Below are 25799 nucleotides of genomic sequence, written 5' to 3' on the forward strand. Positions count from 1 at the left end.
GAGAACCTGTGGATTTTTAACACCCATCACATTAGCGTGGGCCTGAAGCCCATAAAAAAAATAACTTAGTGGCTCTTCAGCGGTTGGCAGAAACGTGCACCGTCACAGCGAGGCCCCACCACCCATTACCTGCTGGGAAGCAAAAACCTGGAGCAAGGTTTTTTAATGGTCCTTTCCCATATGGAACATGGTGGTTAAAGGTTTTAAGACACTTGAGTAAGTCCTCGTGTAAAGCTTCAGTGTTGGGGTTTGCTTGTTTTGGATTTTTGTAATATTATGAATAAATAAAAGAGGAAAATCTAACACAATGGAATCACTTTCAGTTCAAGCCGACATAATGTAATCATGTGTAATATGTTCAAGAAGCCAAAAGGTCTGATAATCACATTGTGTTAGGAATGCACATTTTTCCTGTGGCTTCCAAATAATGTGAAATATGAAATAAGTGTTTTACTCTTAGAAGTAGTTAAGGCCTGTTATTGGTTTTAATTTATACAAGTGTTCTGAAGGAGGCAATGTTTAACTATATCTTAACAACAGTCATGTGAAAACTCACAGGTACACAAACACACATTTAAACCACAAGGAAGTATGCCTGCCAGCTCTGAGGGGTAAAAAAAAAACAACACAACAAACTTGAGTCGGTTGATGTGTGAGATATCAAACCAGTCGGCAGCTGCTCGATTCCAGGACTCCACAAAGTACTAAGAAATCAAGTTAAAGCCAAATTAAACACGTAATTTGTGAAGGAAGGAAGAGATCAAATCAAAAAAGGGCATACTTTATTTAGCACTAAGATCAATAGCTACGGAAGAGGTGGAGAAGACCAAAGAAGAGTTAAAAGTGAGATTAGACACACGTGCATCAGACGACCAGATGCAGCTCCAGATGAGGATCAATACTCTGCCCCCATGTGGCCAAACCCATCAACCAATGGAGAGTGAAGGTTCCAAATGTCCTGTTTGTTCTATGGCAGATTAGTCCAGTCGGGTTAAAGCTCTGGTGGGCGGAGCTAACACATTGAAAAGAGGTGGAAAAGCTGTCAATCAAAGTGTAAACACCTGCGCTGCCAAACACATCTCACCAGGCGAGTGAAAACACCTGTGTGTGTCTAGTCTGGGTTGGGGTTGGGGGGGGGGGCGGGGGACGTATGAATCATCCTGAATGTCGCGGCTGTAATTCTGTGCGATGTCATTTTTATAGGCAGGAGTGAAATACTTACTTTTCCTCATCTTGTTTTCCAGGTATTCAGAGGGCGGAGTCCCTTCTGTCTTAAAATCACTTTTACGAGTCTCTCTTTACAACCACTTGTCCACGTGCCCTTTCCAGGGGATCTTGTAAATCCTTCTTTTGGTATAGATATGGTTATTAGCGTTATGCTCTCAATCGATGTAGAGATGGTCAATGCTCTGAAACTAAACTTTTCTAGTCTTGATGAACAGTTGAAGTGCTTTAAAGTTCACTTCTGCTCTTCTCCAAGACCTCAGGAGCACCTCGGGGTTCAGAATCTTGCCCAAGGACACTACGGCACATGGAACAGGGCAGACTGGGATTGAACCGCCGAGGTTAGTGGATGACACGCTCTTCTTCCTGAGCCACAGCCACCCCCTATCCCACTGACATGAATCTGTAGTTCAGTTTCCCTCCACCAGGATGCTGGTTGAGCAGAATTGTCGTCCATGTTAACGTAGGTGATCCCCTGGTTCTATCTTCAGGTTGAGAGTTAATCATCCAGAACTTTGGTTTGTGGCCAAACATGCTGTGTTGGTTCATCCTGAAACATTAGACCTTTAACTTAGGGCCCAGTGACGCCTGTATGGGTTTGGGGTCAAGATGCCTGAACTAAATTGTTTGTGTTCTTCCGAGTGAATCTCAAGAGAAAAGTCTAAATACTGAAGCTGCTCCTGTAGCAGAATATTAACAAGTTGCTTTAAGAGAGAGACAAATCATAACTCAATGCCCTTTGGAGAAATGTGATAAAAACTGATTTAATTTGGTGGTTTGGTCAGTGATCATCAGATATTTAGAAAATGTAAATCTTTTTTAAACTGGTGAAATACATTTTTTCATTTGATGACTACATCTTTGAGTATGACATCATTCCAATCGCGTGTTCCCAAAGGAATATATAAAATGTTGTCTTTCTCCCGATCCAGTCTCGTGTTTCTAAACAGAAGCAGATGGTGCGTGTACCCGGTGCCGGCCGGGGGGGCTCCGTGTGAATACTTCTTATGAGAGTTCCAAAAAAATAGAGCAGGAAAAAGGGGGGGGGGGGTTAAATATAGCTTGTGTAATTTTAATTTGGACTTGATGACTCTGTTAAAGTGCACGGTTACCTCTGGGTTGTGAGAGTGGTGTACAGTTGCCCTGGCTGCTGAATACACATTAGGGCAGTAACAGGAGAGCAGACAACCATCTGGATGACGCTGTATTTTTTCATCAGTGGGTTGTGATATTCCAAATTTAACTTGGATTCCAAAAAACCGGCCCCCTCTCCGTCCTCTACATTTGGGTTAATCATTAGCGAATAATTCACTTTCAGCTGAAGAAAAAAAAAAAAAAGGTTAAACAAGAATGCGACAGGTGGTTTGAAAGACAGCTGGCAAAGTGAACTGCTGCTGACCTTTCCAACGGTGTGGTCACATGGTCAAAAGATGATCATCAGTTAATCCGCCCCAATTACTCTGATATGCCCCTCGGGGGGGGGCAGCAGAGGCAGCACGTACAGATTCTGCTTCTGCACGCATTTCTGCAAACAAGCATCTGAGGAGCACATATCCAACAGAGAGACGTTTAAAACAAGAGTCTGTGCAGGAGCGGGGGGGCGGGGGTCCTCACAGGCATTTATCCCCTACGCAGAGGCACTTTGCAGAGTGCTGGCCCTGCAGCAATGCCGGGGCCATCTGCGGGTCCTCTCAGCAGAGGCCACGTAAAACAAGACGTGTGCTGCGGTTTGACCTTTCACGGGCCTAACTATAATATTATGATAAGATGAGTGATCGGGTTGCACGCTCCCCTGCGGTGGGATGCAGTGTCCATACGAAAAGGTGATGAGTGAAAGCCTCGTGTGGATATATGTGTTTCTGTTATCCGAGTGTGGTCAGCTCGGCCGTGTCCTGTGCTGACAATCTGAATGTTCTCCTATTGGATCCCTGTTCCTGAGATACAAGCACCTGCCGTCCCATCAGTTCTACTTAAAATGGGTGAGAAACTCTAAGAATGATTAAAAAACCTGTGGTTTTATAAGTTACTGCCTCTTAGTCCATGTTGAGCTCGGCCCGTTTCCCCACAGGAAGCCTCCAGCAGCACTGGGGCACTAACAGACTAATGCCTGGAGGAAGTGGCACCACCACAAGTTAGCACAGCATCAAGGATTTGCTCAACTTCATGGTGGACATTACAGTGCAAATCTCTGAAGCATTTAATGCAGCCAGGGATAAAACACAAGTATCTGTCAATACTAAAGGGCGAGCAGCTGGCACTAATTGAGGGAAAAGAATTATGGGTAGTAGCTGGCACGGCGCACATCCCTGGCTTGCCAATACCCCATTTCAATGGTGCCACAATGAGAGGTAGTAAGATGCACGAGCTTCTGGACTGAAATCAAGTCGGGGAATCAGATGTCACTCTGCTTTCTGAGGAGCGGGGGGGTTGTTAATCCAAGAAAATGCAAATGATGCAGGAAATCAGTCCACAAAACCAGAAATGACTCGAGCAAGTGAATCAGCTGCTTGTGAACTAAACAGTTAAATGAGGAAGTTTACTGTAAATGTTCATTTCAGTTACAAATCGGTACAAGGGGATGGAGCGGTCGTTCTCGGGCGGGTTCGATCCCCGTCCTCCCCATCTGCATGCCGACGTGTCCTTGGGCAAGATACTGAACCCAAGATTGCCCCTGGGCATAGATGTACTATAGTGTGAATGGGTGAATAAATAATGGGAAATAAACTGAACTGTTAAAAGCTTTGAGTCGTCATCAAGACTAGAAAAGCACCAGATAAATACAGATAAAAGATTAAAGAAATTAACTATTCACGGTTGACAAAATGCATCACATACTTGATCACTTTATTTTGATATTCTGGTTGTAACAAAGTTCAACATCATTAGAGACTGGAAACAAAGCGGTAGTTCTCATGAAGGCGTCTGCAGCTCTGAGGTCAGCAGAGCCTGAGCTTCCTGCTCGGTGACAGGCACGTCAGAGAGGTGCTGGAGGAACGGCCGGCCGTGGATGCAGGACCTGCTGTTCTCCCCAAGCTGCTGCTCCATGCGCACCAGGATTTCCTCCACATCTTCCCTGGATAGATTTGTAGTCACCTGACGTGCAAGTCGTACAGCTTCTCCCTGTGAGCGCAAAAACAACACAATTCACACATTTTTAAGAAAAAGCTCCACAAAACCTTCTTATCCTCCATTTGCAGCCTCTCTCACCTGAAGGTAGTTTGTGACTTTGAGCGGCCGGCTCTCCTGCACCGTCCCGGCCTTCCTGTGAAGAACTGCAGTCAGGATCTCCCTGAGGTCGTCCACGCCGAGGAACGGCACACAGTCGGCCATGGCTGTCACTTCCAGATGTCTGTCGGCCGATGTGAGGCCTGGCCAAAACAAGCAGAGGACAAGGATTAATATACTCCAGACGCTACTTCTATCTCCAGGAAAGAATAATAAATAAATATTGTGGTTTACGGCCGGAGTGAGGACCAAGTCAAACAAGCTGGGGGCCAAATGGAGTGTTAAATGACTAATAGAAGCCCCGGCAGACTGGAAGGAAGTTGTCTTGTAGGCTGGAAGAATGATGGCTTCTTATTTCATGAGGAAATACTACAAATCACGGACAATTTATATTTCTGATACATGACTTTGGATGCAAAATGAAGTCTGAGAGGTAAAAATAAAAAAACTGGAGATGCAGAGACATTTAGATTTATTGAATATGTCTCTGCTGGATGCGCCGCTTGTGCAAGTACATTTGCTATTATTTATGTCGAGAGCAGCAAGTGACCCTGACAAATTCCCTGATTATAATACCAACAACTCCATAGAGATACGTGTTGTTTTAATATGTCAATTCTTTCCATTTTTGTTTTTAAAATAACGCCAAACGCGAGCGATAATTCACAATACACATTTTTCAACAATCCTCAGAAACAACAGAGATACACAGCGGAGATTGTGCAACGAAACCATCTTACATATGCCGCTGCCTTCAATCCCATGCACACCCACCGAGGGCCGGCCGTGCCAAATGAAAATTCCTCGAATTTCTCAAAGGGCAACCATTCTCCTCACCTGCACGCTGGGGTACAGACCCACTGTGAGACCATGCTGCTGGGCAGAGGGCCAGTGTCAACCGAGGTGAACCGCTCCAGCAACAAAAACAGCCCACGTTCACAGGGCACCGCTTGGCTTTGCAAAGTCAGTAATAAGTAATTAATAGTGAAGTAAATAACGTCACAATGATAATGAAGCTGGCTTTTATTTATTTATTTTTCAAATTGCGTGTTTAAGCTCCACTGATGCCGACTTCAATAATCAGAATCATTTGTCAGCCTCAACATTTTAATACTGAAGGTTTGTTTTTTTAAAGATAATGCTAGTTAATCTTATTTCTTATACTAAATGCACTATATTAACTGTCTGTTTATAGCTACAGATTATTGGTTATTATAACGAATATCTTCTTGAATGAGTTTGTCCTCAAACTTCACTCAGTAACCCACCGTGACAGAGCAAAATCTGAACTTTAGAAATGTGAGCAAATTTATTAAAAAGGAAAAACTGAAATATCACATGGAATTAAGTATTCAGACACTTTGGAATGATATTTAAAGTGTAACGATTTTGCTGAAGGGATGGGAATGTTTAATCTTATCCACAAATACTCTCTTTCTATAGTAAATGAGACCGTTTTCTGATTGACTGGGTGTGTTGTGCACTTTTGTGTTGTACTATTGTGCCTTTGTTTTGGCATCTGTTGCTCCATCAGGTTCAGAAGGACAGGTGATTGGCAGATAAATGCTCGACTTCACACATATTGGTCTGTTATGATTGAATAACATTTATTTACAATGTACCTGGAGTGAGTTTGATTTTAAACCCATTAGCTACAAGCCTGGGATCAGAGAAGAGGCAGTGTCCGTCCAGCTCAGGGCTTCGTTTCTCCATGTTGCACAAAGCATCTGTATATTCAGCTCCCCCTAGATTTCTAGAAAAGACACACAAGGACACGTTAAACATGCATCACTGTACTTTCATACATTAGATAAGTATTAATAGAAGCCAAGTACTAGGGTTTCTTTGTCTTAAAAATTGTCTTTACAATGTACTGTGTGTAGAGAAATTGGACGAGTGAGCAGTTTCCCAAAAGGAAAACCACTGTCAGAGTTTGCATTTTGCTAGTGAGAGGTGAGTGATACTTTACCCATCTGTTAACTGTATAGGGTTCTGCAGTCTCTCAGCTGGAAGTATATTATTCTCTAGAAGTCTCTTAAACAGCAAGGCTTCCTCCACTCGAAATGGGTTTAACAACATGAGCCTCTGACCACATAAAATGACCCAGGCGTTCTGAGGGGCCAGGCGGTTTACAAGGCGGGGGCCCCGCGGAGCCGCGCTGCGCTGGGACGAGAGGCGCTGGAGCTGCAGCCGAAGGGCCGCCACGCTGCAGGGGAGCGGCTGTGAGGGCCGAGGTGGAGAGTTCTTCATCTTCCTCTGGGGCTGAGCAGAGAAGAGCTCGTCCAGCAGCTGCTGATTGGACAGCGGGGCTTTGCGTTTCAGGCTGCGCACGTGGCCCCGCGGGGAGCCCACGCTGGGCTCTCTGGGGCCCTCAGCAGGGGCCAGCCTGGTCCTTTGGTCCTGGTGTTGTTTTGCCTTCTCCTCAGACCTGCAGAGTTCATCACTTTTATTCAATCAGTTCCAAGTTGGCTTTCTAGCAATCACTGGTGCAACAGGTTGGCCTTACAGCAGCAAGTGGGAGACGAGTGTTTTGAGCATCAGAATCATGATGTTACAAAAACAATGTGTTTAGCACCTGGTTGCTCACAGGACAAATTAAGTGTTTTTCCTCCGATATCCTATAAAACAGACATTCAGCAACATTTGACCATGAGCTGCGTTCTCCATGGAAGTCTCCTCCACCTCAGAAGGACCGGACTCAGGGCTGCTGAGCCACCACGAGACATTATCGAGTTAAAACATATTAGAGCCTGTTCTAAAATAAGAATTCTGATTCCCAGTAACAACTTGTTCCCATGCAGAGAACATGTTGAGCATCTGATACATGTATAGGGTGCTCTCCTCAGCAAAGTTGCCAACTCATGTTTCCATAGATCTTCATGTGTTAGGCATTAGGCCTTACACTTCAGCACCCCGTTATTCAAATAACCTGTTTCAAGGATAATTCCTAGAAGTGGTCGGCCACTTAACAGTGGAAGTGAAAGGGGCCAAGTACTTGCCACATCTCATTTCATGTTGAAGACAGCAGCGCAGCTCGGACGGATTCTAAACAGATGTCTTTTTCCATGCACTCGTCCATACCTTATATAAGGGCCCATGTACTGCTGATACATATTTTCCAACCTTGTAATTAATTTAAATTGGTATGCCGTGCAGTCTTAGGTAACTGGGCTGAAGCACTTCCGGTATAATGGTGTTATTCCATGATGCCGGTGAAGCACAGTTTGCATTTTCTTTTTACCCACGTGTGCATCTGCAGCATTTTAGAAGATCTAATCACTGCATGACAACATTTCCTCCTATACTTCTTTCATTATCAGTTTTCAATGCAATCAACCAGTTCAATAAATTAAGAGTTGCACGTGGTCTGGTCGGTACACTGTGCCGTGTTTTCTGATCTGAGACCAGCTCCGTTTTATAAACCATCCATGTGCTTGTATCTCACAGTTTAGTCAGAGTCAAACATATAAAGCACTTTTCCACTAAGTGTGCACATTCAAGCGATCACTGTGTTATTTTCTTGTTTGTTATTGTCCAAATAACTCCATCCTGTCTTACCTTCATAATGTTAATCATTTAACTCTGAGGGACGCGAGGGTCAAACACAAACTCTCATTACCTCCATCTGCTCGGTGCCAACTCTATTCCTGACAAGCCAACTATGTGTCACTCCTGACTCCACTTATGAAGTAAGTGTAGCTGAGATTTTGAAATTGGACAAAGAGACTTGTGTGAACCTGGAAAAAGGACATTATAGGTTTTTATATTTATGTTCTAGTCCCTCATAAACAAATGAGTAAACACCGGTTCATATCCCTCACTTTTCAACTTCACTTGAATCCTGTCTATGTTCATGCTTATGTTTACAAATTGTACTTTAAACTGTTTATTTAAATAAGTTTAATCTCTGCTTCCAGCCAGTATCCTGACAAATAGCTTGAATCAACATGTTGGCATTTAGAAGGCGATCACGCTGGATCCCCTGTGACCGACATTTACCCATAACACCCTGCTCTGTACCGGTCTGCAGATGGTTGAGGGGAAGTTTATGAGAAGAATAACTTCTCTAGTATTAGTTTTGTCTTTTGCTCATTTCTTCTGTGTTGCACAGCTGCTGAGTTAATTTGTGTTGCTGTTATAAAATAAAAGAATTAAGGTTCTGAGTAACAACTTACTCAGAAACAGGACATTTATGTTTCTAATAAACAAGGAGTTCATATCAAACACTCCATCATCAAATCAGAGTGTCCTGTCTCAGTGTTAATGTTTAATGTAAAATAAAAGCATTCTTGGAGGATTTAACGTTGAGGATATATAAACTTAGACTGGACATGTGAATCCTCTGGACAGATGGAATACTACACAGGACATGTCATCATTAATGATACCTGTAGTACTGTGGAAAAACGTGGTCCACCTTGCTCACTATCAGACACGGTCAGGAAATTAGAAACACAGCTCGTATCAACATCATTTTCCAGACCGGGCTTCTCACATGCAAGTGACAGGTCAAACTTTCCCAACTCCCTCTGCCTTGCAAATAACAAGAAATGGAAACAACTGCTTGGAAAGGTGAAGGTCTGGAAACTCACTTCTTATGGTCGTCCTCCCTCAGATTTTTCCACCTCTCCTGAGCGGTGACACTGACATCCTGCAGGCCGGCTGCGGGTTCCTCCCTCAGGACCTCAGCTCCGGCCTCCTTCTCCAACGAGGTGGCAGACGCGAGCGGCGCCCTGATGGCACGGCTGCTGATCAGGTCGTAGGCTGTCAGCGCATCCCGCTTCTCTATTATGCTGTTGAACATCTTTTTGTTCGAGCTGCTGTGGCTCTTTAACTCATCTGAATGATTGAGCTTGGAGGGTTGGAGGATTTTAACGGGCTGCAGGGGTTCTCCTGATACCGGGTCGGTCAGAGCCGTCCCGCGGCTCCAGTCCTCAGCGGAGATCTGGTGTTTGTTTGTTTCTGTCACTGAACCCACATCGTCCTCAAGTCTCTCCGAGGATTTGTTTGCCGAGTCTGTTTCTATTGTCTTAGTGCAGCTCTGAGCCGTTTCATCATCATAAAGAGAAAAGCTGGACTGGTTGACGATCCAGTCGTCTGCCACAGAAGATGAAGAGCTGCTGTTCGAGGTCCGGGGGGGCAGTGATATATCTGAGCCCTTTGCAATAGACAAAGTGATGCCATTGTCATTGTGGTTGGCGACACCGACATCCACATCTTTACTCCGCTCAGTGACGAGTCGTGAAGCATCAGACTCAGCCGAGGGATCACTACCAGGTTTAAAGCCGTAGAGAGAAACCAGCAAAGCCTCCACAGCAGTGAGCACAGCCTCCTGAACGCCACACAGATCACAGATCACAGTTTAACCTCCAATCAGGGACAGAGTTTAGTTTTTTTAGTTTTCGTCATTGTTAAATCTGAACAAATACAACACATACTAAACAGTCACCTTGTTAACAAGTAGAACCTGGGTCTTGTCCGGTGTCAGGTTGACATCGACTGAAGAGGGTGAAACGGTCATTTTTAGCAGAAGGGTAGGATATCGATTTGAGGCTGAGTCACCTGGATACTGAGCCGCGTAGTGTTGACGCAACAACTGATGATCAAATATGACCAAAAAAAAAGAAAATAATAGATTTAGAGACAAACAAATATGCATTCCACAAAGTGTGTTGCCTCTATTTATCCCAAAATGACTCTACCTTCATTACATCCTTATGGTGGACCGGCCGGTTGTTGACAAATAGAAACGTTTTGTCAGGGCTACATGAGCTGGTAGACGAGAAATCTGCTCCAGGCTTCGGGAAAAAACCCTCTAAAGAGATCTGAACAAAATAAAGAGAATTATAATATTAATAACCAAACACAAGCACAAAGCAGATGCCATACATACAAGGTTCAGACATGATTCAAATGTCTTCTATTACTGATGTTTCATGTTGTCATTCCCATCCGCTGGTGAAACAATACGTACAACTAGTAGTTTTGGAACTTCATTAAATAAACTATCCCATATTTTTTTCAATTAGGATGGTACAGTTGACAATAGGCAGTGTAAAGACCTAATACTATTTACATTTATATCATATTATATAATGCAAATGTTAATAGAGACACACATATATTAAACAATGACCTTTCACCTAAAATCCCAGCGGAGGTAGTTCTCAAGAGCTAAAGTCGACGACTCTGCACAAAACTGAGCAACTGCACTCAAATCTCCATTATGAATATGGGCTAGTAAGAAATTATGGAAAGCTGTTAATGTTCCACAGATTGCAAGCAGAGAATAGCTATGCTTTTCCCCCACATGGCCCAGGGCTCATTATTAGCAGCAACGCACGCCAATGAAGTTAATAAATGAACTGCTGTTTCAGGTCACGGCACATGTGCTTCTCTCTATTTCTGCTCATTAGGGTCACTTTATGGGAGCATGTATGGAACCTCTGGCCCCAAAGGGCCACAGCTATGTGTAGTCGTGCCGTCAAGAACGAGTGTCACATTTTGTTCTGCAGAGGAACAGCGCTTACGACTCACCCCCGAGCGAGCCCCCAGAGAAATTGTCAACCTGGCTCCCTTGATCACTAAGCTTCACTCTTGGGGACAAAGAGGAGAAAACGTTCTCTTTCATTGCTACAGGGTGTAAAGAGGAAAAGGTGAAAGGTTGTTCTCATAACCGGGCACCAAAGTGCAGCAGCAGCAAAATAACAACAACAAAGAGGAGAAGGAGAGAGAACCAGGGTGAAAAGGGCTGCTCCATATCTGTCAGACTGGATTTGCTGGGAGCCTGGCAGCAGGTACCAGCCACACGACACCTACCGTGACCAAGCAGAAAGTTACCGCTCACCAGTAATTCAATTATGATCAGCACAGCAAAGCTTAGCTAACAAAAATAATTCACTTTTCATCAGGAAAGAACTCAAAAGAAAAGGGCAAAGAAAGAGTTGGCGAGCCCCCAACTGGCCACATTAGCTGGCTTGAGACCAGGCGTTCCTGACGAGGTGATTAGCTCACAGTCGAGTTTAGCGTGCACGCACTTATTTGTTCTGCAGATATACAACACACACTGCTAACTCAACAAATCAGTTGCAGTCATCGTTCATTTACTGTGCAAATCAATGTATTTCCACTTCCTCAGTTTTAGTTATTTAGCACCAATTGTTTCGTTTTTTAGCAGATTTTCTTTTTTTCAATAAAGTGTCACAACATTTGATTTGGATTTTGATTGAAAAATGCTGTAACATGTAGTTTGAAGTTCTGATTGTTGCCTGTAATGAAGGGCAAGGCGGCATGGGAGCCACAGTATGAGAGCAAAAAGTGCAAAGTGTGTGCACGAGGGGGCCTGAGGAACCTGACACCTGTAAACGTGAGCCTGACATCGCATGATACGACAACTCAACACACTGGCAGCACTTGGACAGTTGACTAAATCAAAATGTGTGTTGTTTTTTAAACTAATGTAAACTAAAGTATCCCCTCTAACACGTTTGTTTCACCTCAGCACTTTCCCCTGGACTAACCTCTGGCTGCTCTTGGTGGTAGTGGCAGGGCAGCAGGTTGGCCACAGCGCCGGGTCCCAGTGTAGCAAGGAGGGCACTTCTGTGATCGGCCACCTTGGACTTCTGCCAAACCACCACCTGGAACAATATGACACGAGTCAACTTCCACGAGTCCACATCATCAGGCGATCTCACTGCACAAAACACCTGTTATGATAGTAACTGGGCCAACAAGCTGCCAACACATCTGGAGTTCATATATTATATTCGTCAAATGATTCAGCAAGAGACGGACAAAAGCTTAAATTTCAGTGTTCCAAGCTTAGGGAGCTGAGGAAGAGGAAAAGTTAACGGGTGCTTAAATGAACATTACAGAATATATCATTATAAGACCTGACACAAATTGATATTCTTGCTTTTCATACTCTTTCTTCTTATGATATAATTTCATCCTTGAGTCCAAAATAATTGACTCAACACAATAGAATCAGCTTCAGGAATTTGTTTAGTTTATACTGATGATTGATGATGAAAATGTTGTTCTTTGATTATAAAAACATCATGAAGTATCATAAAGGATTTTTCGAAAATATTACATAATTATCAATAAAATAATAAAATAAAACATGACACCTCAAAAACATGTGTGATCAGAAAACAGTTCAAATATGTTGTCACCCACAAGTGGGCTTGTAATTTGTGTTTAACAGTGAATATATCTCCTGGGTGTTGATTTCTGAAAGCATGCAGAGTGCTGCAGCGCATGCCGCAGATATTAAATACACAATCTGGCGCATGTAAACGGATCACTCCTGTAAACAGTTCTTGAAGAAGCTGTGAAACACGACACAAGCCAAATAGCAGAGTTGGAGATAGAGGATAGGGGCAACTGAGTGCTGATTGTGCAAAAAAGGATTTACTACTCTAACCTGACGACCTCAAAACTGATTTCTATGAAATTCATACGGGAGTCGTGTGGCTGCTCCGTGACCCACACCACCTATATACACTTCTGTGTACAAACTAGCTGCAGCCTGAAACCGAATCGGGGGTTAAGCCTGCAGCTGTGTTCAGCAACTTACTCAGGCGTCATAATCAGCCAAATCAGAGTTCACCGTCCATCAGCCATATTTGTGTTTGGGGCAAAATGACAGTTACACTTAGCTGTGGTCTGAATCCTTGTAATGAATGGAAATGTCAGCTGCTAAATAATTCCTTGGCTGATTAATCTGCTCTTGTGAAATGGAACAAACCAAAATGCAATTACTGGCTTTTTTTTTTATTGCGCAAAACGTGAACTTATTATGGAATGACGCACACTTTTGTAAGAATAATTGAATTGAAACGAAGAACCTGAATATATATACAAGTCTTATTATCACTAATGACTCAGTTAGGTTGATTAAATATTGATCTTTTCAAAAGTTATGAAAACTGAACCATCAACAATCATGTAGTTGTTCTGCTGCTGCACATTAACAAAGAGCCAGAGAGAGCAAACACTAAACTATCAATAGAGCAGGAGACACATTTTTTAATCATGACTATTGTTACGGTTCTTTTGCGGAGTCAAGCGGTGGCTGTAATGACGTATGAGCAATTTAGGGATTGGGCCACAACTCAAAGATTTTTATTAGTTTAAGACGCACAGTGTGTTGTAGATTTACTAGTCTCAAGTTTCAGGTTGCAGACAGACTTCATTGTTCCCTTAACAGCTGCAAAACCCAACCGACACTCCTGCTGCATCAGGAGGTTTCGTTATTATTTGTGTTTGCTTGTCTCTTAATACGGCATCGTGCTTCTCAGCCTGCTGTGAAGAGCATGTGACATTAGAGCACTCTAGAGCCTGCAGCGGCAAATACAGTAATAATACAATAATTCACCTTAAGACGTTCTGTCATCCGCTGTTATGGATTTAAGTCAAACAGATTATCAGGAAAACAAAAGCTCACCGATCTAGGGTGCTCTGAATCTCCCTGAAGACTGAGTTACAGTGAAAGAGGTAATTAGCAGCTAAGAGTGATTATTAATTTAATATCTTAAGTTTTAAATACTAACATTTATATTTGCTTACATGCAATTGATTACAAACCAAATCATGAAAAATAAGCATTAGCTGCAGCCATAATAAAACACATGTAAAATCATAACTGTGTCTGTGATCAGGTAAGTTTGATGATTTTTATGATAAGAACTTGAATAATATTTTAAATCCAAAACAAGTCCATTAGTAAATAAGCTACTGTGGTCATGTTGTGTAACTCATTTAAAACCCACATGCACACAACTCAAAAAGACTCTTACAACTTATAATTACTCCTTATTAGCTACAGGCACACGCACTGTGCTGTGTGCATATGATTTCTTTAATGGTAATGGGAACAGAGCAAACACTAAACCAGCTACTTACAGGTTACAGGTCTGTTGTTTGGCTCTTTAAACATTTAGTTATTGTGTTTGTCCAAAAGCCGTATGAAGCTTTGATATCATAGATGATAATTTCATAGGTCACTGATACAATCAGGACTTTGACGACAGTGTTTGATTAATTATTTACCGGACAAGCTTCATTTTGTAACTTTGTGTTTCAGGAATTTACAGATTTGAAAGGAAATCAAATGAGGCCATGCACACCTTGTACATGTAACTTACAGTTTACACTTTTGCAATTTTTCACATTATATAATTATGGTTATTACAATAAGGTGAAAGTGGGTTGAATTCTAAAGGCTCTTTGTCATTTTCCATTTGTCTTGTTTCTACTTCTGTTTCTTATCTTGTAAATGTCAGTGAGTACAAACTATTCTTTCTCTCAATGTGATTATTAAACTGAGTTATGTATTAAGTAAACAGCTCAATACAATAGCAGTGGTAAGATTTGAAGGAATAAAGCCTCTGCTGTTCCTTCTTTACCTTTTAAGATTTAAATAATGTCTTAAATAGCACGTAATCTTACAGAGGAGTTCAGTGCTTTAACACACATCATCGTTCATCATATGATACAACACTACACAACAGAAACTCAGGCTGTATTAACAGAACCTCAGGAGGCTTCTGAACCAGTGATGTTCAGTCATTTGAAGACAAATGAGGACACCTAGAGGCTGCTGTGTGTGTGTGTGTGTGTGTGGATACAAACTGTAAGAGGAAGATTGTGTCACTCTACAGGACAGACTTAAATTGTAACAAAACCCCAACGTGTTCTTCTCCCCTTTGTGTAGTTGTGTTACAATTCTGCAGTTTCAGCAGCTTTACTTGTCTCAGCAGCAGGAACTATTTGTGTTTATCTTGATTTCATGATTTCTCTTGATGAAAATACTTTCACCTCCCTCGGTTAAAATCTTAAAAGTGAGTCGGTCTTCACCTTATTGTGAACGAGCGTGATCCTCAGGTCAGGTTTGATTATAGCGTACGCCATCAGCAGGTCTTGGACTTTCTTCAGCTCCTCTTTGCACTTCTTGCTAGAGGAATAGAACTGTCTCCTCACTGGGAGATTCTTGAACAGCTTCAGCACACTCACTGTTGTACCTGCACAACACAGAAGAAAAGACGTGTGTCACAGCTTTTAACTTTAAATGTGAATGTTCCTACAAGGCCTAAGGATGCAGGTGGACTAGATCTACCTGGACACATATTTGTTAAAGTGTGGATTATTCTTTAATACGCATTTTGAGGGGGGAAAACTGTCCAGATTAGATTAGATTAGAGTTTATTTGATCTTCAGAGATGTGTTGCTCACTGGGAGATTCATTAAACGACTTCAGCCTTGCCTTGACCCAAGTGAGACGGCTTCTGAGAGACAATCTCCCCCGTGAAGTTCAGCATGTATTGGACGCTGATGTCCTCCTCCACTGTCTTCGTGGTGACAGCTACCTGAAAGCAAACGGCACAAGACATTGAACCGGTTTTCAGACCTGCTCACCAGGATTCATATGTGATTCTAATTATATCCTGATGAATGAAAGAGTAAAATAATAAATAAAGTAAAAAACCTTCTGTTAAAGTTGATTTCTCTCATCATTGTGATTGGTTGTGTAAGCCTATCTTTCACTGTGTAATCTGCTTTTATTTTACCAATATATTTAGCTTGGTTTCTCTTCACATGTCACATAACTACTGCTGCTGTTGAAGACTTCTCACCTCGGCCACTGCACAAATGGAGCCCAGTGCTTCTCCTCTGAAGCCGTACGTTTCCAGACGCTCCAGGTCATCGTGGCAGCAGATCTTTGAAGTATAATGTCTGACAGCCATCACGGGAGTATCTGCGGCTTTGATCCCTTGGCCATTGTCGCGTACTTCTATCCGGTCCAGACCATAATTCTCCTGCGGAGGGAAAAAAAGTCAGTACATACTGTCGGCTGCAAAATGTACAAACAAATATAAGAATAAAGTTGCTGCTAAATGGGCAAGAAACTAAAATCAAGGTTCTGCTGTATCCAAAACCCAATAATTAATTCTGTTATTCAAGAATCTGTCATTAAGATACTTTACCAGTTTAACATCGATGCTTGATGCTCCGGCGTCCAGGGAGTTTTCCAACAGTTCCTTCAAAACGCTCAACACGGAGGTGATGACCTGGGAGCTGGACAGCAGCCGCACGGTGTCTCGTGGCAGCTGGTTCATGATTCCAGGGATCTGTGGGAGAAGAGACTGGTTTCTGCTTTTGATTCAATCAATTCATCATGTCAGTAAAAAGTCAGTTTCCCTGTGCATCTGCAGTTATGAACACACTCGGTGTCGATGTAAACAGAGTTAGAAGTCTTGCTGCCACAAAGATTCTCTATGTTAAAAACTGGGATCTGTTGCTGGTGTTCATATAACTAATGTTTGAATGTTACATCATCTTAAAAGATCCTTTTCCAGGACCTTTCACTGAGTTTTTCCTGAAATTGAGGCCAGCAATGTGTTAAACATTCAACTTGGTATTGACACTTTAAAAAACATGTTTACTGAAGCAGGCTTCATCATTAAGAGTCTGACATTCAGGCGACAGCTGCATCGATCACAGGAAACAGGACAACAGGGTCGTCTGACCTCATTAACATGTTTCTGTGACTTCATATGAAGCATGAAGTCTTCTGTTGTGTCCCTCATATGAACTTTAACCTGCACCTCTAGTAGCCTGTTGGTTCCAGATGTCAAACCACTGTTTATTTTCACCAGTGAGTTCCATTTCAAAGAAACTAGGATCTGTTGTTAAGGGTTCAGATGCTAAAGAAACAAATCAAGGAAAACTCAGATTATTTTCATATTATTTGGTCATTTTAATCAATTCCCAAGTAGATATATATATATATATCTATATCTATAGATATAGATATATATGAGTCTATTAAAATATAAGAAGCACTCGTATTGTAAACATTAGACGAGTTACCTGACAACAGTTTATGTGTCCAGTTATCTTCTCCCAGTCAATAACAACATGATAAGCTATTTAATAAAGTAAATAAACATCCATAAATGAGCTGACAGGCACTTGACATGGGACTTTAACTGGTCTGCAGCTGTTACTGGGCCACTCGGACTGTTTAACTGGAACCAGTGCAAACAGAAGAGGCCACATCACGAACTCACACAGATATAAACATCATGATTTGAACTTTAACAGATAAATACTGACTTTGAAGGAGCTGTGAAGACCAACAACACGCAGCGACAACCCGGAACCGACCCGGATTCCCGCCCCCTCTTTTACACGCTGATTGGCTGGCACTGACACGAGGGCGGGTTCTCAATGAGGCGGAGTGCAGCTGTCACCCTGAGTGCAGACTCACAGGCGCAACGTGGATTCAGGCTCACCTACACGTGCATTGCTTTCGGGAGTAGAACCATTTCTCAACCACAACCAAACTTAACAAACCAAAATAGAACCAAACCACCATTACACACACATGTTATCTGCTCGGTTCGCTTTTTGAGCCACCACGACTGAGCCTGCTGGTTTGAAACGAGGGAATCGAACGTCACCCCTTCCACCGGCGCTGCCTCCCCTTTGAACCCCACGTCTACTTCCGCCGCGGGTCAGTGAGCGACGTGCTGTCAGCGCCGGACCTGGACACATCAACAGGGCATAGACGCTTTCTGTCCGTAGCCCCTGTCCTCAGTGAAGACCCCCCACCCTCACCCCCACCCCCCAGCCCACTGACCGCTGCTACCTGTGAGTCCGTGACGCCGCTGTCTGTGGCTGACGCGTGTTTTTCTTCTTTTGTTTTTTTTGCGCGTTTAACCTCACGCACGTTAATTGAGAAGGTTTGTGACCCGCGTCATGATTCCGACAAACTTGGAATACGGAGCAGGATCGGGTCGGGCTATGTGCTGGAAACGAACGCATGTCTGAACGGAGGTTTTCGTGCTCACACGCCTACTTATCCAGGCACCGGGGATAGGGGGGGGGGGGGGGAAATCCATCTTATCTGTTCTACGTTAAGTCAGACATGTGTTGGTGTTGATGGTCCTGCAGTGAGGTGAAGCTACCGATGTTATTCAGCAAATAGTCGGGTCTTAGTTTTTGTGTTTCCCACTCCGGTCAAACCATGTCCGAGGTGATTTCCAGTTGTGTGTCCGCTGCAGCTCGTGTTGTGTCGGTCGGTTGTCAAGAGCCGTTATGCAAACAACGTGCATCCGTTACTTCGTGTGTTCAGCAGCATTGAAGAAAACTGTCTATTAACTGAAACCGGCACAGATTTACCCTCAGGATCAGGAATTGTGCACAGCTATATAGATCTTAGTGTAAAATGAAACCGTGCAAACAGACTGGAATTCCTATTTCTCACTGGTGCATTATACATTTTGCAACGATTACCAAAAGCCAAAATGTAAATTATGCTTGTAAATTAGTGCACTGCCACAGCTGAGGCCTTGTTTGTTGGTTTAAGTCTTCATTCCTTCTCGCAATAACAGTTTTCCAGTGTCTTCATTCCAGTCTGGCAGCTGAACGCGGGCCACAGGGCAAAGTTCAACAGGATTGCATAATCACTTTTCCCCTTGTTGTCACATTTAGACCAGCAGGGAGGGAAAAGTGCTGCAGTGGTACATTGTGTATTATTTCCTACTCTGAACAGAAGCTTATTATACAGAAAATTGCCCCCAAAAAAAGTACACAGGCCTGTTGCAGATACTGTATGTACAGTATTTATAGTGAGTAAAAGTGGGGATTCGTTTTCCTGACATTACAACAGAAATCCAGTGCTTGTTTGGATTAGACATGTTAAACCTTCAGTCATTGCTCAAGGCCACAAATGATTAATAAGAACAGACACTACAGAAAAACTACCAAAGTTGAATGCATCAATCTCCAGATGCAGTGAAGTATAATAGGTGCCCCCCCCCCCCCCCCCCCAAATCTGAGCCGCTGAATATCAAGAGCTGACTTGTGACTTTTTAACAACATTATATCTAAAAAAGTGAAATAACAAATCTAAATGTTCCAACGAGGTGAAATCCTGATTTGTGAATGTTTGTATTTCGCTGTCCACAGACCAGAATGAATGTGGGTGTGGCACACAGTGAGGTGAACCCTAACACGCGGGTGATGAACAGTCGGGGGATCTGGCTGACCTATGCACTTGGTGTTGGAATACTTCACATTGTGCTCTTGAGCATTCCCTTCTTCAGTGTGCCAGTGGTGTGGACTCTCACTAATGTCCTTCACAACTTTGTAAGTAACACTTCTCACACTGTCGCAGATCATTGTCAAACCGCTCACTTGATTTGAGGATGTCTTTAGAAATCATTACCTGGTTTACCACAGTTAAATGTAGCTTCCAGGTAAATATGAGAGGGTGTAAGTTTCCTTCCGTCTTGCCCGTGCTTGTTAAAATATGCTCTATTTTTGGGGAGGCTCTCCTTGTGGCGGCCTGACGCATGATCTATTATGATAATTGCTCCACTCCATATAAGGTCTCCAGACAAAACTGACCCTTCATTGTGACATGGCTGGCAGGCACATAAAGAAACCCCAGTCAGTGTGTGTGTGTGATATCATTGATGAGTGTGAGTTCTGAGCACTTTACAAGGATTGTGTATCACAGCCACAACGGAAGGCTATTAACAGAAACCAGTAAGGTCAACTGTAGCCCATTGTTGTCCTCACAATAGTCATTACTCTCCCCTCTGTAATGCAGCTTTTCCATTTAAAGCTGAATTCCAGTGTTTTGACTCAGAGTTCAGACTGTGAAAATGGAATGTTTGTTACTTGGAGAAGCAGAGGGTGAATTCAATATTGGAATACAATGTGGAGTTATGTAAAACCTGATTTATTTTATAATAAAGTAATTGTTTTGATGAAGGTTTTAATGGTGAAAACAGAAACGCCAAAGCATTCAATCCGTCTGCAATGGTCTTATTCATCCCAAACTGTAACTGTGCCCTGTTGACGAGGTTTTTTGTCTCTGTAGGGAATGTATGTGTTCATGCATGCGGTGAAAGGCACACCCTTCGAGACCCCCGACCAGGGGAAAGCAAGACTTCTTACACATTGGGAACAGCTGGACTACGGCGTGCAGTTCACTTCCTCCAGAAAGTTCTTCACCATCTCCCCGATCATTCTGTATGTGCCAGATAAACTCTGATTCTGTCTTTCCACTTGTTAAGCATCTGTTTAATCAAACCCAGCTGTTCATGTTTACTACTATGACATTATTTCATCCTTAGCTCTAAAAGTAGAACATTGAACATGACCAGTTGTTTTGGAATAACTGTTAAAATCAAAAGGCTGAAGTTCATAGAATCCAGTTGCAAGAAGATGTGCTCACATTTGATCTTATTTCTCTTTTCTTGTATCAAAGTGATTTAGTGGTTTATTGTTTTTTAATGAATCCCTCTCGTCTTCCTCTGCAGATACTTCCTGGCAAGTTTCTACACAAAGTACGACACAACACACTTCATCATAAACACTGCCTCACTTCTGAGCGTCCTGATTCCCAAGCTGCCGCAGCTACACGGAGTGAGGATCTTCGGCATCAACAAGTATTAAGACATTGTAAGTGCTGTGCCTCATAGAGAGCACAGTTGATTCCTATGTGGTTTGTAAACCAAGTCGTACAGTTTGTGTAAATGCCACTGTTGTCGATAGGATTTTCAATTTGTACATTAAATGTTTGAAAGAACAGGATTTTGTTTGTAGATGACAGGATGCAATACGCTTCACTAACTTATGTGAATATTTAATGATGTATTTTTGGCCTGCTCAGACCTGGGCTGGCCCAGGCTTCAGTCAGGCTTTTGCTTTAGTTCATTTTTTTCTTTCTTTGCCTTCAATTCACATGATGTGAGTAAACGTGTGTTTCTACCCACAGAGAAGTCCCTAATGTATTTTTCAAAGATGTTTACTTCTTCGGGGGAGGAGCCTGTGGCTTGTTTATCGGTACACTCTCATTTTGTAATGAGTGAAGAATGGAATCATACTCTCTCTTTGCATGAGTTCCTTTGTATGTGAATCATTTGTCGCTTGTGACTCAATCAGAACAGGGCAACGTTTTCATTGTACAGTTTTTGTTTGTGTGAACGTTATGTCCCGTTTGTCAAAATAAAGGTCCTGTATGTGGAAGTCAGGTGAAGTGTTTAGTGAGTCAGGTCTGTAGTGTCCTGTGATAAACTGACTCTGATGTACACGGCATTAAGAAAGTATTCAGACCACTACAACGTCTTCACTTATTATATTGCTTTCAAATGCTAAAATAAAATGTAATAACCCAAATTTTCTTTTACACTCATTAATCTAATAATGACAAAGACAAACTGAGCACTTGGAAAAGAGCTGGATCATAGCCTGATCGGGCAGAGCTCCACTATGAGGGAATATTACTGTTTAGTTTCCAGATGAACCGTCATCACAGGAATCTGTTTTCATAAACCGTGCTGACATCATGTAGAATCCTGAGCAGTGGTGGAGAACCAAACTATCACAGAAGCAACAGTCCTGAATGTTTCCATATTTCCTGTGCATGTGTTGTATCTGAAGTCAGGCTCCTGAGTCACTGATGTTCTCTTTATTCCTTCTAAGCTTTTAAGTCACAGAACTTTTAAATTCTGACCCATGATGGAAAACCAGCATCATGTTGCAAACATTGTTCTGGTTTTTAACTTTATACATGCTTTTAATAGAACAGTCACGAAAGGATTAAAAACTTTATTTAAAACAACTTATTTTATAAAACACTGGATTGCTCCTCTGGTAACTGAAACTAAGAATCTGGAGCTTTGGAGCGATGCATCAATCAACTAGGATCCTCTAAACTTGGTTTTTGCATGTGGTCGTCCATCCTGTGAAGATCCTCACACTGCCGGCTCGAGACTCCTTTGTAAACCTCAAATCGATGGTTCAGATCCTTCTGGGAGTGGATTTTGAATTTGGTCCCAAACGCCCCATCAGCGGAGCCTGTCCCATAGAACACACGTCCAATCCGGGAGTGGACCAGCGCCATGGCACACATGACACAAGGTTCTCGGGTCACATACAGGTCGTAGCCGGTGCAGATGTACGGCTGAACGCTGGCATCTGCGCCAGGACCTGTGTCTGAGGTCAGTGAGGAAGAACTGCAGGCAGGGTATTTGTCAAAAGAATAACACCCAGCGCCCTGACTCCGAGCCACGAGGTCGATGCAGACCATGGCCGCGTGGTGGAGGGGATGGTCGCCTCGGCAGTCGTGTCCCACTGCGATGACCCTCTGCGTTACTGGGTTCACCACTACAGCCCCGACTGCCTCCATCCCAGTCTCCTTCCCAGCTCTGGCAGCAGTGACAGCAGACATCATGTGCATGTGCATCAAAGCTTTTTGTTGTGGGTTGAAGAGCTCTCCTCTCAGAGCCACGGTCACCTGCTTATCCTCGTGAAAGGAGCTGGGCCAGTGTTTGCTCGCCAGCTCAAACTGAGGTCGGGTCAAGGCGGGACGTGAAGGGACCTTCACCACGAAAGGTTCACCTAATCCATCATGTCCTACTCCATCCGGGGGCAGCAGCGAGTCGATGCTCACCACCTTCATGTCTGGTGCATCACTGACGAGGCACAGTAGGACTTCCAGAGGGTGACGGCTGCTCTTCTCCCTGCATGCCCTCACCCTCTTGATGTGCGGCAGGCCGTTCAGTGGGTGGAGGCTGTTCAGCTCCCTGACGAGTCGAGATGTCTCCTTCTTGTCGACAATGGGCGCAGCGAACGCCTCTATCAACTCCACGTCTCGTGACAGCTCATCTGACAGCACGGGGTAAGCCACCCAGGATTCAGTGTCACACGCCGACTCTCTCCGGCGTTTCACTTGGGGCTCCATTGTGTTGGCGTCCTCCTGTGAAATGTGATTTCACAGCAAAGTGAAACAAAGTTAGTGCGTTTGCAGGGAGAGGACATGATGACAAAGACTTTGTTGTGTTCCACCCAAACCAAGGCAGAACTGTATGATACAAGTAGATAAAAGATCTGGTGACTTTGTGGTCAAAATCACTCAAAGCATGACAAATACCAGTAAAATTGATCTTAAGAAACTGTTTAATAAAGAGACATAATGTACCAGTGCTGTCTCATACATGCTCTCAGTCACCTGCAGGACTTTTCTGTGTCACATGAAACAGCCGGGTTGCATTTGATGCATGAACATAAAACAAACACACAAAGGGACACGAACATTTACTGTACAAAGCAGATCTTTATAGTAGAACCCAACTGGTATGGAAAGTTCAAGGCAAATATAGATTAGCAAACAAAAATAGATTTCTTGATAAATCGGATTAAACTGAAACATAGTAGTTGAGTTGCTGGAGAGAGCAGAAAATGAATGATACAGATTTAAAGCAAGAATGATAAACATAACCAGCCCCTAATATGGGTCAAGTTTTAAAAAAGCTGGACCCTACATTTCCCAAAGTGCAACTTTTGTTTCTTACTTTCTTAAACTTGACAAATCTTTCTGTCCTGAATCAGTGAAGACATTACATAACAATGTTCCCTCAACCACAGAGCTGTGACGATGATATGAACTGAACAGACACGTTTCAGTGGGTAAAAATAAACTCGTCAGTGCCATCTGGTGGGAAAACTATATATGACACTGTTTCTAAATGGACCTCAATCATATCTTTGTCCTTTCTGCAAAACAAACACAGCATCTGTGCAAAGCCATCATCAATTCATACTATAAGAGACTGGTTGAACACTTTTCCAAGTACATACACCAATTACAACCAGTATAATACTATTATATCTATTATATATCTATATACATGTATTATTGTAAGTAGCGTAAGTAGATCAACAAAACCTGCCACCAGTTCTGACAACACCAATCATTTGGCACAGCTATTTAACATGCGTGACATAACTCAGACAGCAGCCTGGATTATATGTCCATTGATGTCATGTTTCCACTCTAACAACCTCTCAGGTCCTCACACAGTCTCTCATCATTTCCTTCCCAGTAGAAGCTTTGTCTTTATGACTTTGGGCACATGTCTCACAGTGAGTGACACCCTGGTGCCTCGTGTCAGCGTCTCCCCTGGCAGGCCACCGGCCGCCGACAGGTTCACCACCTTGTCCGTCAGCGTGTCCTGGCTGACCGCCCGGATGCCATGCAGCAGACGCTCGTACATGTCGTCCTGCAGGATCAGGAGACTGCGCGGCTTCACCAGCAGGGAGAACAGGAACCGGTTCTCCTCCGTCTGCGGCGCCTCGCCCTCCAGGCTGCTGACGGGCCGGTAGAAGTCCAGCAGGGTGTGGGAGCCCAGGCTGATGGTGGTGACGGTGGGGTGGTACAGAGGCCCGTCTTCATGAGGCATGATCCCTTCTCCTTCTTTGTACTCATTCACCAACACATGATTGGCCGTTTTCCCGCTGAAGGCACCGAGAGAGGAGATTTTCTCACAGTACATCTGGAGCCAGTCAGGAATCTTCTCCGGCAGCATTCCTTTGGGATGCGGTAGCCCGCCCCAGTTCTGCAGCCTGCGGCCCGACAGCTGAGTCCACTTGGGCTTTGGAGACCTGTAGACTTGCTGTAGAAGCGCGGCCTCCTCTTCCTCGGATATGAAATCGGGGATGTAGCGCACTGTGGGCAGAGCGTCGAGTACGACAAACTGCTTCATGCCCTCACCAAAACACACCGGGTGTTCCATGTCTCCTTTAGGAAAGTCAACATACAACAGTCTGGTTAAAACCCGACTGAAAGGAGCCGGTGCTGGAGGTGACAGGGAATCAACTGCACCACAACCACGTCTGATATAACTGTGGCAATAATTAAAACACAAAAATAATATAACTTATGTCTCTTATCAGCCGCCGCAGTGCATTGTGGTCATAGCATTAGCAACTGTTAGCTTCCTCACAGCCTTCACATACGCCCCGTGCCTACAACACAACATAACACAACACAAACAGTCACATGACACATGACAACTTCACTGACACAGAGGAAATGAATTAACTATTGTCAAGTGGAGATGACGCACTTTCACAAAGTGTATTTGTTTGGAAACATTACACAAAAGAAAGTTCAACCCGATGCTCCAGTGTTTTGTGTTTTTATTGATTAAACCTGATCTTGTATTATTGTGTTGCCTTTAAACAACACTGTCTGATTCCCTTCAACGTAAACACATCATCCCACAACTCACTCAAAACACAAATCCTGACACACAACGTTGTATCGACTCAGACACACACACGTAAAACAGATATAGTTTGATCAGAAAGTTAAATCAAAGATTACTTTACCTTTGCGATGAGAGTAAACACTGAAGAAAGTAATATCGTTCAGTTTCTAGGCCGACTCATCCGGTCGACGTCATGCTTCTCTTGTGCACCGGACTAAAATGTCCCCTTAAACGAAGGCACCCAAAACTTGTTGGTTCCCATGTAGTTCTCTGAAT

At 43.3% G+C, this 25799-nt stretch overlaps 4 protein-coding genes across 7 annotated transcripts; 1 reads left to right on the top strand and 3 right to left on the bottom strand.

The window, feature by feature from the left end:
* Positions 1-3918: 3918 nt before the first annotated feature.
* Positions 3919-17951, bottom strand: pms1 (PMS1 homolog 1, mismatch repair system component). Of its 2 annotated transcripts, XM_053439617.1 has the most exons (13): positions 17572-17951; positions 16440-16583; positions 16089-16271; positions 15719-15821; positions 15313-15476; positions 11970-12086; positions 10152-10274; positions 9899-10045; positions 9042-9781; positions 6419-6877; positions 6072-6202; positions 4432-4592; positions 3919-4344 (listed from the first exon to the last, which is right to left on the bottom strand). In XM_053439617.1, the coding sequence occupies exons 2-13, from the start codon at positions 16569-16571 to the stop codon at positions 4135-4137; spliced, it is 2670 nt and encodes an 889-aa protein (XP_053295592.1). In that variant the 5' UTR covers positions 16572-16583; positions 17572-17951; the 3' UTR covers positions 3919-4134. The 2 variants fall into 2 exon arrangements, with proteins under 2 accessions (XP_053295592.1, XP_053295590.1); XM_053439615.1 differs by lacking the exons at positions 3919-4344; positions 4432-4592; positions 6072-6202; positions 6419-6877; positions 17572-17951 and adding an exon at positions 17326-17541 and having other exon boundaries at positions 8844-9781.
* Positions 17952-17975: 24 nt separating this feature from the next.
* On the top strand, positions 17976-21502 carry ormdl1 (ORMDL sphingolipid biosynthesis regulator 1). Of its 3 annotated transcripts, none has more exons than XM_053439621.1 (4): positions 17976-18108; positions 19429-19608; positions 20348-20499; positions 20790-21502. In XM_053439621.1, the coding sequence occupies exons 2-4, from the start codon at positions 19435-19437 to the stop codon at positions 20923-20925; spliced, it is 462 nt and encodes a 153-aa protein (XP_053295596.1). In that variant the 5' UTR covers positions 17976-18108; positions 19429-19434; the 3' UTR covers positions 20926-21502. The 3 variants fall into 3 exon arrangements, with proteins under 3 accessions (XP_053295596.1, XP_053295597.1, XP_053295595.1); XM_053439622.1 differs by having other exon boundaries at positions 18088-18200; XM_053439620.1 differs by lacking the exon at positions 17976-18108 and adding an exon at positions 18363-18493.
* A 475-nt stretch (positions 21503-21977) lies between these two features.
* On the bottom strand, positions 21978-25732 carry adat3 (adenosine deaminase tRNA specific 3). Its single transcript, XM_053439618.1, has 2 exons — positions 25645-25732; positions 21978-23230 (listed from the first exon to the last, which is right to left on the bottom strand). Exon 2 carries the CDS (start codon positions 23213-23215, stop codon positions 22169-22171), a length of 1047 nt encoding a protein of 348 aa, XP_053295593.1. The 5' UTR covers positions 23216-23230; positions 25645-25732; the 3' UTR covers positions 21978-22168.
* On the bottom strand, positions 23413-25743 carry alkbh6 (alkB homolog 6). Its single transcript, XM_053439619.1, has 2 exons — positions 25645-25743; positions 23413-25051 (listed from the first exon to the last, which is right to left on the bottom strand). The coding sequence occupies exon 2, from the start codon at positions 25044-25046 to the stop codon at positions 24342-24344; it is 705 nt and encodes a 234-aa protein (XP_053295594.1). The 5' UTR covers positions 25047-25051; positions 25645-25743; the 3' UTR covers positions 23413-24341.
* Between the last annotated feature and the right edge of the window lie 56 nt (positions 25744-25799).

The sequence above is a fragment of the Pleuronectes platessa genome, chromosome 14, assembly GCF_947347685.1.
Source record: "Pleuronectes platessa chromosome 14, fPlePla1.1, whole genome shotgun sequence".
Taxonomy (NCBI): Eukaryota; Metazoa; Chordata; class Actinopteri; order Pleuronectiformes; family Pleuronectidae; genus Pleuronectes; species Pleuronectes platessa.